Here is a 16,631-nt window from a genome sequence, read left to right as displayed (position 1 = left end):
TCTGTGTGTGTGTACAGTACCCAGAATGTGAGCGTGAGTGTGTGTGTGGGGTGTAGCTGGGAACGTTGTTTCCAGTAGGGATGGCGTTCCTCAGTAGGCGGACCCAGGTGGCGATGTCAACATTCATCTGACGAGCACGCAGGAACGCTTTACCTGCAACATACCCAACACACACATGGCAGTAAACACAAATCCCCCTGAAATGCAATCTATCCTGTTCACGCAGAAACTTTTAACATGGTTTACTCAATCCATTAGGATTGTTCAGATTGCACCGAAGAAGCTTCAACCCCGACACACTCAAGTTGTCATACTCCAAAGCAATAAAACCACCTCAACCCACCAGATGAACCCACAGCACTGCTAATTCCAACACTAGATGGCAATACAGAGCACAGAGAGGTACAAAGTGGGTTCTGGGTGGAGGTTGCATGTAGTCACATATCTAGGAACCCCCAATTCTAATGTGAGGGGGTGAAACACTAAACTGACTGTAGATCAGTTTAGACTGTAGATCAGTGTCTAGGGGGCAACTCCATGCTACTCAGTGAGGAAGCAGGTGTGAGCCCTATAGGGATGCTGGGATACATGGAGCCAGGCTTGGCAGCTGCTGACAACATACAGAACAAAATGAGGCTTTATCTAAGACGTTACACATTCTAACACAACACACTGTTCTGAGAAAAACCTATCTTACCATGCTGTTTGGAGAAAACCTTCTTTTGTCTCTGCAGTCTTGGGCCTCTCTCTATGACTGGGTTGAAGAACATTACCTGAAATACACACATATCAGTGGAGACTCAGAGGAGAAAGGGGAGGACCATCCTCCTCAGTGAATTTCATAAAAATAGTGAAACATCTAAAAAAGTTATCCTTTTTCGAGAAAACTATACAAAATATATTCACGTAACCACATAATTGATTAAAACACACTGCTTTGCAATGAAGGTCTACAGTAGCTTCAACAGCACTCTGTAGGGTACCACCATCATCTAGCTGGTAGTTGACTTCAATACAAAACCTAGGAGGCTCATTGTTCTAACCCCATTCCATAGACTTACACAGCAACTATGACAACATCCGGAGGACGTCCTCCAACCTATCCGAGCTCTTGCAGCATTAACTGCATGATAATTCATCTAGAAAAGCATAAACTACAGCTAGCTAGCACTGCAGTGCCTAATTTTTTTAAACAAATACATTTCTTAAAAAATGAAGAAGCTACCTAGCAGAGATATTTCATATATTTTTCACTTTCACTTACTTAGCTAGTGAATGCAGCTAGCTAGTTTAGCCTACTTAAACACCCGGCAGACACCAACCAGAGAGGGACACTATGTTCGCTAGCTGGCTATGGCGAACCAACACTGGAACTCTTCCAAGTCAAGGTAAGCTTTTGGTGTTATTCATTTACTACCACCTGTGCCCACCGGTGTAACTGCTAAACTGCTTGCTGACTATACTGTACTGCATGATTGTAGTGGGTTTACTAACACGTTAGTTTTAGTAGCTATGCTGACTCTGACGTTAGTTAATAATGGTGACAATGATGTAGGGTGTGTGTGGCGGTTATGATATGAAGGTTTGGCTTAGAAAGATTTTTTCGCCTGGTCACAGACAGCTGATGTGTTTGTTGTACACTGAAGTCCACAAGCGAAGGGAAAGGGTGAGAGGAGGAGAGCACGTGGATGCGAGAAGGAATTATAGCTACAACAATCAAAGTATTCACACTGTTTATATGTGGCTGCTATGAAAGTGACCTGTGTTTGCGTGTGATCAGGGGTGCATTCATTCCGCCGATTCTGTTGAAAAGCATTCTTAGACGGAACAAAATGGGGATAAACATATTTGAATTTGTCCAATAGAAACTCGTTTGCAACTGTTGGACTAATGATTACACCCTAGATCAGCTAGATGCTGGTAAGAGTGTGCAAAGCGGTATTGAATGTGTCACTGTCTGTCACCTTGATTACTTAAATGTATCTCGACCTGTGCACCTACATTGTAAACTTTCATTCATAGGCTAGGTTGTAGAAATCTTATGATGGATATAAGGAAAATTTGAGAATCATGTAGTAGCCAAAACCGACTTTATATTGAGCTGGGTGAATGGAATATGAATGACAGTCCTCCAATATGCTGTAATTGAAATAAGGCCATGCTCATAAAAAAAAATTTGCGTCCTCCCTCATCTTAAATAGCACTGACCGCCAATGACACATACAGTACCAGTCAGAAGTTTGGACACACCTACTCATTCAAGGGTTTTTCTTTATTTTTGCTATTTTCTACATTGTAGAATAATAGTGAAGACATCAAAACTATGAAATAACACATATGGAATCATAGTAGTAACCAGAAAAGTGTTAAACAAATCAAAATATATTTTAGATTCTTCAAAGTAGCCACCTTTGCCTTGAGGACAGCTTTGCACACTCTTGGCATTCTCTCAACCAGCTTCATCTGGAATGCTTTTCCAACAGTCTTGAAGGAGTTCTCACACATGCTGAGCACTTGTTGGCTGCTTTTCTTCACTCTGCGGTCCGACTCATCCCAAACCATCTCAATTGGGTCGAGGTCGGGGGATTTGTGGAGGCCAGGTCATCTGATGCAGCACTCCATCACACTCTTCTTGGTAAAATAGCCCTTACACAGCCTGGAGGTGTGTGGGTCATTGTCCTGTTGAAAAACAAATGATAGTCCCACTAAGCCAAAACCAGATGGGATGGCGTATCGCTGCAGATTGCTTGGTAGCCATACTGGTTAAGTGTGCTTTGAATTATAAATAGATCACTGACAGTGTCACCAGCAAAGCACCCCCACACCATAAACCTCCTTCATGCTTTACGGTGGGAAATACACATGAGATCATCCGTTCACCAACACCGAGTCTCACAAAGACACTATTACAAATAGTTGGAACTATTTGGACTCCAGACCAAAGGACAAATTTCCACCGGTCTAATGTCCATTGCTCGTGTTTCTTGGCCCAAGCAAGTCTCTTCTTCTTATTGGTGTCCTTTAGTAGTGGTTTCTTTGCAGCAATTCAACCACAAAGGCCTGATTCACACAGTCTCCTCTGAACAGTTGATGTTGAGATGTGTCTGTTACTTGAACTCTGTGAAGCATTTATTTAGGCTGCAATTTCTGAGGCTGGTAACTCTAATGAATGTATTCTCTGCAGCAGAGGTAACTCTGGGTCTTCCTTTCCTGTGGCGGTCCTCATAAGAGCCAGTCTCATCATAGCGCTTGATGTTGATTTGTTGAACCCTTTTTTGGTTACTACATGATTCCATATGTGTTATTTCATAGATTTGATGTCTTCATTATTATTATACAATGTAGAAAATAGTAAAAATAAAGAAATACCCTTGAATGAGTAGGTGTGTCCAAACTTTTGACTGGTACTGTATAGTATAGTTAAGTATTGAGGAGGGATGTATGTGTTGGTGCGTGTGTGTGCATGTTCACATGTCTCTGTCTGCGTCTGCGTGCATGTGTGTATGTGTGTGCATACACGTGTGTATTCAGGGCGGGGTGTGTGTACCTCTGCCAGCAGCAGGCCCTGAGGCTCTAGCTCCAGCTGAACTTTGTGTCTCTGGTTGTCCAGGAAGTCCTCCAGCTTCAGGTACTTGAGAGCACACAGGGAGCGGTAGTCCCTCCAGTACACTGCTATCTCCATCTCCCTGGACTGCGCCGAAACACAGGTCAATACACAAACTGTTTCAACCACAGGTGCACATACACTTCTTTTCACCTTCTCTCACTCACTCACTCACTCACTCACTCACTCACTCACTCACTCATGTGAACATGCACACACACACTCTCTCGTGTTAGTGTAATGTAGTATCTTACTCTTTCCAGTTCTACAGTGAAGGTCTGGTCCCAGGCCTGCTCTCCCACTGTCTTCCAGCACGTCTGTCCCACCACTGTGTTCTCCAGCTTCAACACCGCACTCACCTCCGCTGTTCAACACAATACCATAACACATGTTTAGAAACTCACTACACAACACAAATGGACAGATATGTGAACCCCCCACACACACACACACACACACACACACACACACACACACACACACACACACACACACACACACACACACACACACACTTACAGGAGAGTTCGTCGGTCTTGCCGGGGATCCTGAGGCTCATGCTGCTGGTGCTGCGGCTGTAGAGACCACTGAGTTTGAAGGAGCGTCCGTCCCCTGGGATGTAGCAAGGCAAGACCACCGGGGTTCCTCTACTGCGCCCCGGGACCACCTCCAACACCCCCACACAGCCCAGCAAACGCACCTGCAGGGTACCTAGGAGAGAGAGAGAGAGAGAGAGAGAGTTGATATGAGATGTTTGAGTAGAAGTGAGAGTATCATACCTGGTTCAAAGGGTTTATAACTTCAGCCACTGGATATGGAAGAGATATTCAACTGAATCCATGAGTTTCTGATGCATTAGAGCCTTCAGTTAGGTATAGACAGAGAGGTAGTGAGAGACTATAGAGAGGCCGTAAGAGTTAGTGATACATTATAGAGAGGCTGTAAGAGTTAGTGATAGGGTATAGAGAGGCTGTAAGAGACAGTGATACATTATAGAGAGGCTGTACGTGTCAGTGATAGGGTATAGAGAGACTGTAAGAGACAGTGATAGGGTATAGAGAGACTGTAAGAGTCAGTGATAGGGTATAGAGAGGCTGTAAGAGTCAGTGATCGGGTATAGAGAGGCTGTAAGAGTCAGTGATAGGGTATAGAGAGGCTGTAAGAGTCAGTGATAGGGTATAGAGAGGCTGTAAGAGTCAGTGATAGGGTATAGAGAGACTGTAAGAGACAGTGATAGGGTATAGAGAGACTGTAAGAGACAGTTATAGGGTATACGTGTCAGTGATAGAGAGACAGTGAGACAGTGATAAGAGACAGTTATAGGGTATAGAGAGGCTGTAAGAGACAGTTATAGGGTATAGAGAGGCTGTAAGAGACAGTGATAGGGTATAGAGAGGCTGTAAGAGACAGTGATAGGGTATAGAGAGGCTGTAAGAGACAGTGATAGGGTATAGAGAGGGTGTAAGAGACAGTTATAGGGTATAGAGAGGCTGTAAGAGACAGTTATAGGGTATAGAGAGGCTGTAAGAGACAGTTATAGGGTATAGAGAGGCTGTAAGAGATAGTTATAGGGTATAGAGAGGCTGTAAGAGACAGTTATAGGGTATAGAGAGGCTGTAAGAGACAGTTATAGGGTATAGAGGGGCTGTGAGAGACAGTTATAGGGTATAGAGAGGCTGTAAGAGACAGTGATAGGGTATAGAGAGGCTGTAAGAGACAGTTATAGGGTATAGAGAGGCTGTAAGAGACAGTTATAGGGTATAGAGAGGCTGTAAGAGACAGTTATAGGGTATAGAGAGGCTGTAAGAGACAGTGATTGGGTAAAGAGAGGCTGTAAGAGACAGTTATAGGGTAGAGGGGCTGTGAGAGACAGTTATAGGGTATAGAGAGGCTGTAAGAGACAGTTATAGGGTATAGAGAGGCTGTAAGAGACAGTGATAGGGTATAGAGAGGCTGTAAGAGTCAGTGATAGGGTATAGAGAGGCTGTAAGAGACAGTTATAGGGTATAGAGAGGCTGTAAGAGTCAGTTATAGACTATGAGTGTATGTACCAGTGAGTGGGGAGGGCTTGCAGAGGGTGCTGTACTGGTTGTGTACATAGGGGGTTCCGTGTCTGGAGCTGAAGGCTGAGGAGGATGCCAGCACCAGCTCTTCCTTGATGAGGCAGGCCTTGGGGTGGTCATCCGTCAGCTCCAGCAAACGCTGCTCCAGAGAGCCTCTCAGCAGGTCACAGCGCTGTGACGACTCACTCAGACCACACTGGGCCTGGGAGGAGAGAGGGGTTACAATGGTGTGTGTGTGCATTTAAATGTGCCCTAAATGGTGTGTGTGTTTTTGTGTGTGTTTGTGTGTATGTGTGCATTAAATGTGCGTTCATGTGTGAGATCCAGACAGTGGTCTTGTGTGCGAACTCTGACCTCTGACATGGCCTTCTTGTCCTGGACCTTCCCTACTCCCAGCAGCCTCAGCATGTTCTTGGCTCCCTCAGCCATGGCGTGCTCCACACGGTAATGATGCCACAGCTCCTCCACACGCAGCTCCACCCCACACGTGTCTGGCTTACCTGGGGAGAACGATAACAAACCATTTACTGACCCTTTGACTTTTTACACATTTTGTTATGTTGTTACAGCCGTATTCTAAAATGGATTAAATTCATTTTCCCCTCATCAATCTACACATAATACACCCCAATGACAAAGCAAGAGCAGGTTTTAAGACATTTTTGCAAATGTAAAAAAATGAATAATAATTAAACATGACATTTACATAAGTATTCAGACTCAGTACTTTGTTGAAGCACCTTTGGCAGTGATTACAGCCTTTTGTCTTCTTGGGTATGACGCTACAAGTTTGGCACACCTGGATTTGGAAAGTTTCTCCCATTCTCTGCAGATCCTTTCAAGCTCTGTTTGGATGGGGAGCGTCGCTGCACAGCTATTTTCAGGTCTCTCCAGACATGTTCAATCAGGTTCATGTCCGGGCTCTGGCTGGGCCACTCAAAGTCATTCAGAGACGTGTCCCGAAGCCACTCCTCCATTGTCTTGGCTGTGTGCTTGGGGTTGTTGTCCTGTTGGAAGGTGAAACCTTCGCCCAAGTCTGAGGTCCTGAGTGCTCTGGAGCAGGCTTTCATCAAGGATCTTTCTGTACTTTGCTCCATTCATCTTTCCCTCGATCCTGACTAGTCTCCCAGTCCCTGCCATTGAAAAACATCCCCACAGTATGATGCTGCCACCGCCATGCTTCCCCATAGCGATGGTGCCAGGTTTCCTCCAGATGTGACGCTTGGCATTCAGGCCAAATGTTCAATCTTGGTTTCATCAGACTAGAGAATCTTGTTTCTCATGGTCTGAGAGTCCTTTAGGTGCCTTTTGGCAAACTCCAAGCGTTTTGTCATGTGCCTTTTACTGAGGAGGGGCTTCGGTCTGGCCACTCTACCATAGAGGCCTGATTGGTGGAGTGCTGCAGAGATGGTAGTCCTTCTGGAAGGTTCTCCCATCTCCAAATTGAAACTCTGGAGCTCTGTCAGAGTGACCATCGGGATCTTGGTCATGTCCCTGACAAAGGCCCTTCTCCCCTGATTTCACAGTTTGGCCGGTCGCCAGCTCTAGAAATAGTCTTGGTGGTTCCAAACTTCTTCCATTTTAGAATGACGGAGGCCACTGTGTTCTTAGGGACCTTTTTATTTATTTGATTTATTTTACCTTTATTTAACCAGGTAGGCAAGTTGAGAACAAGTTCTCATTTACAATTGCGACCTGGCCAAGATAAAGCAAAGCAGTTCGACAGATACAACGACACAGAGTTACACATGGAGTAAAACAAACATACAGTCAATAATACAGTATAAACAAGTCTATATACAATGTGAGCAAATGAGGTGAGAAGGGAGGTAAAGGCAAAAAAGGCCATGGTGGCAAAGTAAATACAATATAGCAAGTAAAACACTGGAATGGTGTACCTTCAATGCTGCAGAAATGTTTTGGTACCCTTCCCCAGATCTGTGCCTCGATTACAATCCTGTCTTGGAGCTCTACGGACAATTCCTTTGACCTCATGGCTTGGTTTCTGCTCTGACATGCACTGTCAACTGTGCGCCATGTATAGACAGGTCTGTGCCTTTCCAAATCATGTCCAATCAATTCAATTTACCACGGTGGACTCCAATCAAGTTGTAGAAACATCTCAAGGATGATCAATGGAAACAGGATGCACCTGAGCTCAATTTGGAGTCTCATAGCAAAGGGTCTGAATACTTACGTAAATAAGGTATTTCTGTTTTTTATTTGTAATAAATTTGTTTTCGTCTTGTAATATTTGTAATAAACCTGTTTTCGTCTTGTAATATTTGTAATAAACCTGTTTTCGTCTTGTCATTATGGGGTATTGTGTAGATTGATGAGACATTTAAAAAAAATCTATTTTAGAACAAGGCTATAACATAACAACATTTGGAAAAAGTAATGGGGTCTGAATACTTTCCGAATGCACTGTATACAGTTATCTTTCATAATATGATAAAGTAATCTGTACTGAAAATCCAAATCAAGCTAATGTGAGGTTTTGATGGGTTTTTTGATGGATTTGTGTGCGTCTGTATGTGTCCTAAGTTAGGGATGGTTCATGACTTATGAGGTTAAATGCCCTGCAGCTCTGATCTATTCTTAAACCAACGGAGGGAGGAAGGTAGAGAAAAGAAGGTAGGGAGAGGGAAATAGACACAGCAATTCATCTCAAGATATGGGCCTAAATCTGCCTCTTTATTTCCTGTGCTTTTCCCATCTTCTCACTCTCTTTCTCGTTCTCTCTCCCCTCTTTCCATATCTTACTATTTGTTTCCTTATCTTTCTCTCTCTCCCCTTTTCCCTCTGTCTCTAACCTCGGGTAAATGAAGCATGACTTTTTGCTGTTGGGCAACATCATGGGGATGCAGGAACATCATTAAGGCCTTAACCTGAGCTCTGTGTGGAAGTGAGCCCGGCTGTGTGTGTGTGTGTGTGTGTGTGTGAATGGAGTGGAGTAGGTTATAATAATGTCCACTCTGCACTTCTGAGGAGGGCATTGATCTGTTACCCACACTTCATATAACATTTAACGATAGATGTACAGATTAGAGACAGAGAGACAAAGGGGGATGAAGAGACAGACAGACAGTCAGACAGACAGTCAGACAGACAGACAGACAGACAAGCAGGCAGGCAAGTAGGCAGGCAGGCAGGCAGGCAGAGACAGAGACAGACAGACAGTCAGACAGACAGTCAGTCAGACAGACAGACAGACAGACAAGCAGGCAGGCAAGTAGGCAGGCAGGCAGAGACAGAGACAGACAGACAGATATTTACCCTGGATATCTTCAGTCTGCTCAGTGGCCTGCATGGCCTTGCGGATCTGCATGCGGATGATGTCGATCTTGGTCTTGCTGTCCTGCAGCATCTGCTGGGCCGTCTGATGCATCTTCTTGTCCTACAAGCGACACCGTACAGTGAGGACAGTGAAATAGCAGACAGCTCACAAATACACATACTAGCTAACCTTCACTACTCAGAGAAGAATCAGGCTGGGAGATGATCTGACTAGAGACATGAACTCAGAAGAGTGAGAAAGAGAGATTGTGGAGGGGCTGGTTGTATTGTACATAGGCTACAGTAGATGTATATATTAGAGGGGTTAGGTGGTCCAGTACCTTGGTGACTCCATTGGCATAAATGGGGATCATGTTTTCTGCTCCCTGTTTGCACTTGAGTTCGATGTTGAGCTGGCGCTCCAGAGCCGTGATCCGGTCCTGATTGGCCGAGCGGCTGCGCGCCCCGGGAGACTTGGGGGCATCTGAGGGTCAAAGGTCATGGTTTTAACTGACAGTTATTATAATCATGAACAATGGCCAACATGTTTCTACATTACAACTTTTGGTTGAATCCATCCAATGGTATAAGGCTACACGCCATTCGCTTCATAGTTCCATCCCTGTCAGTGATACCTGTGTTGTTGTCGTCCCCTCCTTTGACCACAATGTAAGCGTCCAGCTCCTGTAACTTAGAGTGCAGGCTGTCCAGTCTGCGGTTGGAGCTGCGAAGCTGGCTGTCCACCTGCTGGGCATTCTTCTTGTCTGTGGTGGCTCTCCTCAGGTTATCTGCTCCTTCCTTGATCTTCAGCTCCTTCCTGATCCAGTCAAATCACAGGGACTTTTCATAAGTTGGTAGCATCACACAATGAGTAGTTAATCAATACATCATAGAAATGATTGAATAGTAAATGAGTAATTAAGTAGTAATGCTAACCTGATCTCCCGGCGGATGTGGTCCCTCGCTCCGTCCAGCCGCTGCTGAATGCTGGAGTCAGAGAAGTCTGAGCTCTGGTCCAGACCCAGCTGCTCCAGCAGTGACAGCCCACCTGGGTCACTCTGACAGGGGGAGAGGAAGAGGAGAGGGAGAGAGAGAATGGATAATAGATTAGCATCAGTCAAATACATTGTGACATGTATTGTGCCAAGATGATACTGGGGTGATAGCAGAGAGACGATAAACAAAGGTCTGCCGTATTTCCAATTCGATGCAAAACCACTCTCAGGGAAAAGGGCCTAATTAGGGGTTTTGGAGGAGTGGAGGTGCAGGGGACTAGGTTGTGTTCACCTTTGACATCAGATGTCTCATACACAGCCCTGTAGGTCAGAAGGTTTAACTGAGCAGCACTAAACTGGCAGCAAATATTAGGAGAGAGAGGAGCATTTATCTGTACAGGGAAAAGAGAGAGAGAGAGAGAGAGAGAGAGAGACCAGACCTTCACTGTAGAACTGGAAAGAGTAAGATACTACATTACACTAACACAAAGAGAGAGAGAGAGAGAGAGAGAGAGAGAGAGAGAGACAGAGAGAGAGACAGAGACAGAGAGAGAGAGAGAGAGACAGAGAGAGACAGAGAGACAGAGAGAGAGACAGAGAGAGAGACAGAGAGAGAGAGAGAGAGAGAGAGAGAGAGAGAGAGAGAACGAGCAGGCTATTGTGTTTCCAATGGGTCCCAGAGGCAGGTGCCCAAACCAAAGAGCCCAACCTTTCAGCTCATCCTGTGTGACTGCAGCGCAGCAAAGAGTAAAAGTACTGTAGATCCATGGCTAGAGTAGATATAACAGAGGCCAAGACAGCAACAGAAAGGGACAGACGGAGTCAGGGACTTTAAAAAAATGAGGTGAGTGCTTCCCCATCAGAGAACTGAGTCTCTAAGAGCAGCAGAGTGAGACTGAGACGTTAAATGAGTCAAGGCCTGAGCGCTCACATCCCCTCCTGATGGTAACCAGATCAGAGCAGATTAGGACAGCATTAATAGAGACTCAAATCTATCAGGGCTTGTTCCTGCTCAGAGCCACTGATTCACACAGACACGCTGTCAGCACGCCAGCTCTCAGCCAGCCACACAGAAACAGATACAGCACACAAACACACATGACAGTGTGATAGACATTAGGCACAAATACAGACATACAGTGGGGAGATACACTGCCGATTTAGCTGATTTTCCTACTTACAAAGCATGTAGAGGTCTGTCATTTTTATCATAGGTACACTTCAACTGTGAGAGACGGAATCTAAAATAAAAATCCAGAAAATCACATTGTATGATTTTTAAGTAAATAATTTGCTTTTTATTGCATGACATAAGTATTTGATCACCTACCAACCAGTAAGAATTCTGGCTCTCACAGACCTGTTAGTTTTTCTTTAAGAATCCCTCCTGTTCTCCACTCATTACCTGTATTAACTGCACCTGTTTGAACTCGTTACCTGTATAAAAGACACCTGTCCACACACTCAATCAAACAGACTCCAGCCTCTCCACAATGGCCAAGACCAGAGAGGGTGTAAGGACATCAGGGATAAAATTGTAGACCTGCACAAGGCTGGGATGGGCTACAGGACAATAGGCAAGCAGCTTGGTGAGAAGGCAACAACTGTTGGCACAATTATTAGAAAATGGAAGAAGTTCAAGATGATGGTCAATCACCCTCGGTCTGGGGCTCCATGCAAGATCTCACCTCGTGGGGCATCAATGATCATGAGGAAGGTGAGGGATCAGCCCAGAACTACACGGCAGTACCTGGTCAATGACCTGAAGAGCGCTGGGACCACAGTCTCAAAGAAAGCCATTAGTAACACACTACGCCATCATGGATTAAAATCCTGCAGTGCACGCAAGGTCCCCCTGCTCAAGCCAGCGCATGTCCAGGCCCGTCTGAAGTTTGCCAATGACCATCTGGATGATCCAGACAAAAATAGAGCTTTTTGGTCTAAACTCCACTCGCCGTGTTTGGAGGAAGAAGAAGGATGAGTACAACCCCAAGAACACCATCCCAACCGTGAAGTCTTCAGACCTGAACCCAATAGAAAATCTTTGGAGGGAGCTGAAAGTTCATATTGCCCAGCGACAGCCCCGAAACCTGAAGGATCTGGAGAAGTTCTGTATGGCGGAGTGGGCCAAAATCCCTGCTGCAGTGTGTGCAAACCTGGTCAAGAACTACAGGAAACTTATGATCTCTGTAATTGAAAACACAGGTTTCTGTACCAAATATTAAGTTCTGCTTTTCTGATGTATCATATACTTATGTCATGCAATAAAATGCAAATGAATTACTTAAAAATCATACAATGTGATTTTCTGGATTTTTGTTTTAAATTCCATCTCTCACAGTTGAAGTGTACCTATGATAAAAAATTACAGACCTCTACATGCTTTGTAAGTAGTAAAACCTGCAAAATCGGCAGTGTATCAAATACTTGTTCTCCCCACTGTACATGCATGTAACGGCATTGCATGCATATAAGCACACTTGCATGCACACACACACACACACACACACACACACACACACACACACACACACACACACACACACACACACACACAAACCGGCATGCAACACTATCACAGTAAATCCCCAACAGCAGACATCAGCAACAATCAAACAGAGACAGCACCATTATTAGAGTTGAACAGAGCCCAGATCCTACAACATGGAGACAGACAGACAGAGCAGTCCCAGTCCCTCCCCTCTCATAACGACTGACTGACAGCTGTAGGCCACTCAGAGACCCGGGCCTGGCTCCAGCCTGCAGATCTGATTACAGCAGCGTCCCTATTGGCCTGTTCAGCACCACGCCAGGCATAACAGAGCAGAGCCCGGCTCCTACCAGGCAGACTCTCATTAGAACCATAATCCATCTGCAATACAATACAATACAGCAGGCTGCAGGCAAGCCAAGTCAGCCCTCGTGGCCAAGCCCAGCTACTGAGCCTTCGAGGGCTACTTACACAGGCTATTAAACAGGAAACCTTCCACAACAACAGTGCAGAGTAGTCATGATAATCTGGGAATATTTCTCATAGTGGACCTGATGGCCTAATGTTGTGTCAAACGGCTCACTGAAATGCTTGGCTATTTGTTGTGAAGGAACACAGCGTTAGATATACAGGTGAAATAGTACTGTTGGTATCAACGCGATCACAAATTGTGGGACAAATGGCCCAGTTAGCTGGAGCGTGGTGTTACTGTCCGAACAACACCAAGGCTGTAGCTTCATTGTGCTCCCAGCCCTGTCCTTCTCTAACACTAAAATCACCTAGAGATGGAGGTAGAGAACATACAAGGAGAGAGAAAGATGAGCGAGGAATAGAGCCTTGGTAGGACTAAGACAGGAACACCCACTTGTTGAGCAGAGCTGAGACACACACACACAACACACTAGTTTGACACACACACTCGTCCTACAATGAACAGCCACTAATACTGAGGCAGGACGTGAGCAACAGCGGCACAGAGGAGAGAAGAGGAAGGAGGAAAGGGCCGGAACATTAACCATGTGACTCACTACTATACATTTATAGCCATTTAGCAATGCCCTCCTGCGGAACAATACCGAGAAATTGAACAGAGGCAGTTCTCCACTCAGATGGGTCTGAAAACAATGCGACAATACTAAAAGCAGCCCCGACATGAGTCATCAGAAATGGCATGGACTGAGAAGGAAGTGAACATGAAGCAGAAAGCGGAGAGGAAACTCACAAACACACTGTAGTGTGGAAGGCAGCCATGTTGCATGGTGCCCAGACAGAGTGTGCCTACCGAAGACTCGGCGTCCCCCTGGTCCTGTTCAGTGTGAGTGGGGAGGACTGCAGCAGTGTGCTCCCCTGGGCAGTCCGCCAAAGCTCCCTCGCTGGCCATGGCCCACCCTGGCTCTCTCTCTGTGTTGCCCAACCTCTCCCCTCTGCCCTGTTATACACCCTCACACCAGAACCGCCACTTAAAGTACAGAGAGCTATTCTTGCCTCCTCAAATCCGGGATGTGCTTCCTTCCCGCCAGGAATAATCAAAAGAGACTCAATCTGAAGCGAGTGAGCAAGGAAGAGGTAGGAAGAGAGAGAGAGAGAGACAGCCCCACCCCACTGCTTCCTGTTCTGCTCTCTAGCCTAGAGAGAGAGCGAAAGACTAACAGTAACACTACAGAAACACACACACAGAGGAGAGTGGTGTGGTTTTGTAAGCGAGTGAGCAATGCCACTTTGCTTCCTGCTGTTGGATGCTCTTAGCATAGCGACAGGCTGCTGTGATAGACACTGATCACATCAAACACACTGCCAGACGCGGTGTCTGTTTCAAGTTTCATTAGTCATATGTACAGGATACACCTGGTGTACACAGTCCAAAGAAATGGTTACCTGCAGGTTCCTTCTGGACAATACAACAACAACAATAAGAAATAAGAAAAGATAAGAACAGGAACATAAAGTAAATGGCTCAGTAGAATAGAATAAACATTTTAGTATAAGTATAATACAGGAAGGTACAATTCAGAGTCCAATATTTACACGTGTTTTGGGGAAGGGAGGATTCGGGGGCAAGTGTTTAAATTGTGCAGTATTTGGCAATCATAACAAGAGTCTGGTAGAAGCAGTTGTGATGTGTGTGTAGAATGAATGTATATATATATGTGTGTGTGTGCACTGTTTGGAGTAGATATCCTGGATGGGTGGGAGCACGGTGATGTACAGCGCATTCGGAAAGTATTCAGACCCCTTGACCTTTTCCACATTTTGTTACCTTACAGCCTTATTCTAAAATGGATTACATGTATTGTTTCCCTCATCAATCTACACACAATACCCCATAATGACAAAACAAAAACAGGTTTTTCGATTTTGTTTTGACACCTTAATTATTCAGACCCTTTGAGACTCTATGACACTCGAAATTGAGCTCAGGTGCATCCTGTTTCCATTTCTCCTACTTGAGATGTTTCTACAACTTGATGAGGTCAAAGGATTTGTCCGTAGAACTCCAAGACAGAATTGTGTCGAGGCACAGATCTGGGGAAGGGTAACAAAACATTTAAAGTGGCCAGATCGGAAGTTACTGGTGCCAAAAGTCACCTAAAGGACTCTGACCATGAGAAACAAGATTCTCTGGTCTGATGAAACCAAGATTGAACTCTTTGGCCTGAACGCCACGCAACACGTCTGGAGGAAACCTGGCACCATCCCTATGGTGAAGCATGGTGGTGGCAGCATCATGCTGTGGGGATGTTTTTCAGCAGCAGGGACTGGTAGACTAGTCAGAATCGAGGGAAAGATGAACGGCACAAAGTACAGAGGGATGCTTGATGAAAACCATCTCCAGAGCGTTCAGGATCTCAGACTGGGGCGAAGGTTCACCTTCCAACAGGACAACGACCCTTAGCACACAGCCAAGACAACGCAGGAGTGGCTTCGAGTCTCTGAATGTCCTTGAGTGGCCCAGCCAGAGCCCGGACTTGAACCCAATCAAGCAATCTCAGGAGAGACCTGAAAATAGCTGTGCAGCGACGCTCCCCATCCAACCTGACAGAGCTTGAGAGAATCTGCAGAGAAGAATGGGAGAAACTCCCCAAATACAGGTGTGCCAAGCTTGTAGCGTCATAACCAAGAAGACTCGAGGCTTTAGTCGCTGCCAAAGGTGCTTCAACAAAGTACTGAGTAAAGGGTCTGAATACTTACGTAAATGTAATATTTCCGTTTTTTATTTGTAATAAATTTGCAAACACTTCTAAAAACCTGCTTTTGCTTTGTCATTATGGGGTAATGTGTGTAGATTGATGAGGGAATACGACTGTAACAACAAAATGTGTAGAAAGTCAAGGGTTCTGAATACTTTCCGAATGCACTGTACTGGGCCATCTTCACCACCTGCTGAAGGGCCTTGCAGTCATGGATGGAGCATTTCCCGTAACAGGCCGTGATGCAACCGGTGTGTGTGTTCATTTGGGGAGAGGTGAGAGGCACAGGAGGATGTAGAGAGCACAGCTGAGTGAAAACGGTCAAAGGCCAAGATATCACAACCAGGAAACCACAAAAAGCTTTCAAATCAGTCACTGAAAAAGCAGTCATACATAGTTAATTACACCTAATAATAAAAGCTAAAGGAATCATTAGCTATTCTTGTCTTTTGTCCTAAACAGGGAAACATTGATGCACAGCAGTCGTTGTATGTATCATGTTACAACAGAAGCATGTTGTTCATGAATAGCATCAGGCCACATGGAGAAGAACACCCATGGAGAGAAACAGAGGCACAGCTGCTTCACAGAACAGGGAACAGGAAGTGGAACTAAACTATGTCACAGGCTTTGTATCATGATAGTGAGAGGGAGGGAGAATTAGGGTTGCAAAATGGGAACTTACAATAAATGTCCTGGTTTTCATGAAATCCCAGTTAGAGGATTCTGTAATCAGGAGGGAATAAGCAGGAAATCCAGAATCCTCCAAACAGGATTTCTGGAAAACCAGGGAATTTATTGAAAGTTCCCGGAATTTTGCAACCCTAGGGAGTAAGGCTGGACAATATGGGCTAGAAATCATATCTCAATTTTTGTCCAATTGCTTATATAATTGTGTTTTATGATTATTGCACATTTATAAAACACAGACTAGCTTTATAACAGTATTTGGCTAAAACGCTGCTAGCAGTACGTGGTAATGACAAATTGAGCATGAATTTTCCAGAATCA

General features: G+C 45.1%; 1 protein-coding gene across 4 annotated transcripts in view; it reads right to left on the bottom strand.

The window, feature by feature from the left end:
• LOC115110586 (serine/threonine-protein kinase N1-like) overlaps positions 1-16,631 on the bottom strand; it is a 42,686-nt gene that overhangs the window by 6,394 nt on the left and 19,661 nt on the right. For 2 of the 4 annotated variants that reach the window (XM_029636374.2, XM_029636375.2), the window contains exons 2-12: positions 9,883-10,004; positions 9,582-9,763; positions 9,288-9,430; positions 8,947-9,067; positions 6,022-6,167; positions 5,656-5,869; positions 4,124-4,315; positions 3,859-3,968; positions 3,548-3,691; positions 698-773; positions 21-153 (exon numbers count right to left, since the gene is read on the bottom strand). In XM_029636374.2, coding sequence (XP_029492234.1) covers positions 21-153; positions 698-773; positions 3,548-3,691; positions 3,859-3,968; positions 4,124-4,315; positions 5,656-5,869; positions 6,022-6,167; positions 8,947-9,067; positions 9,288-9,430; positions 9,582-9,763; positions 9,883-10,004 — 1,583 coding nt within the window. Of the gene's footprint in view, positions 1-20; positions 154-697; positions 774-3,547; positions 3,692-3,858; positions 3,969-4,123; positions 4,316-5,655; positions 5,870-6,021; positions 6,168-8,946; positions 9,068-9,287; positions 9,431-9,581; positions 9,764-9,882; positions 10,005-13,654; positions 14,056-16,631 lie in introns of those variants that run through there. The other 2 variants (XM_029636372.2, XM_029636373.2) reach the window with 2 other exon arrangements.

This window comes from Oncorhynchus nerka, linkage group LG21, assembly GCF_034236695.1.
Source record: "Oncorhynchus nerka isolate Pitt River linkage group LG21, Oner_Uvic_2.0, whole genome shotgun sequence".
Classification (NCBI taxonomy): domain Eukaryota; kingdom Metazoa; phylum Chordata; class Actinopteri; order Salmoniformes; family Salmonidae; genus Oncorhynchus; species Oncorhynchus nerka.
This window is presented reverse-complemented; position numbering and strand designations above follow the sequence as displayed.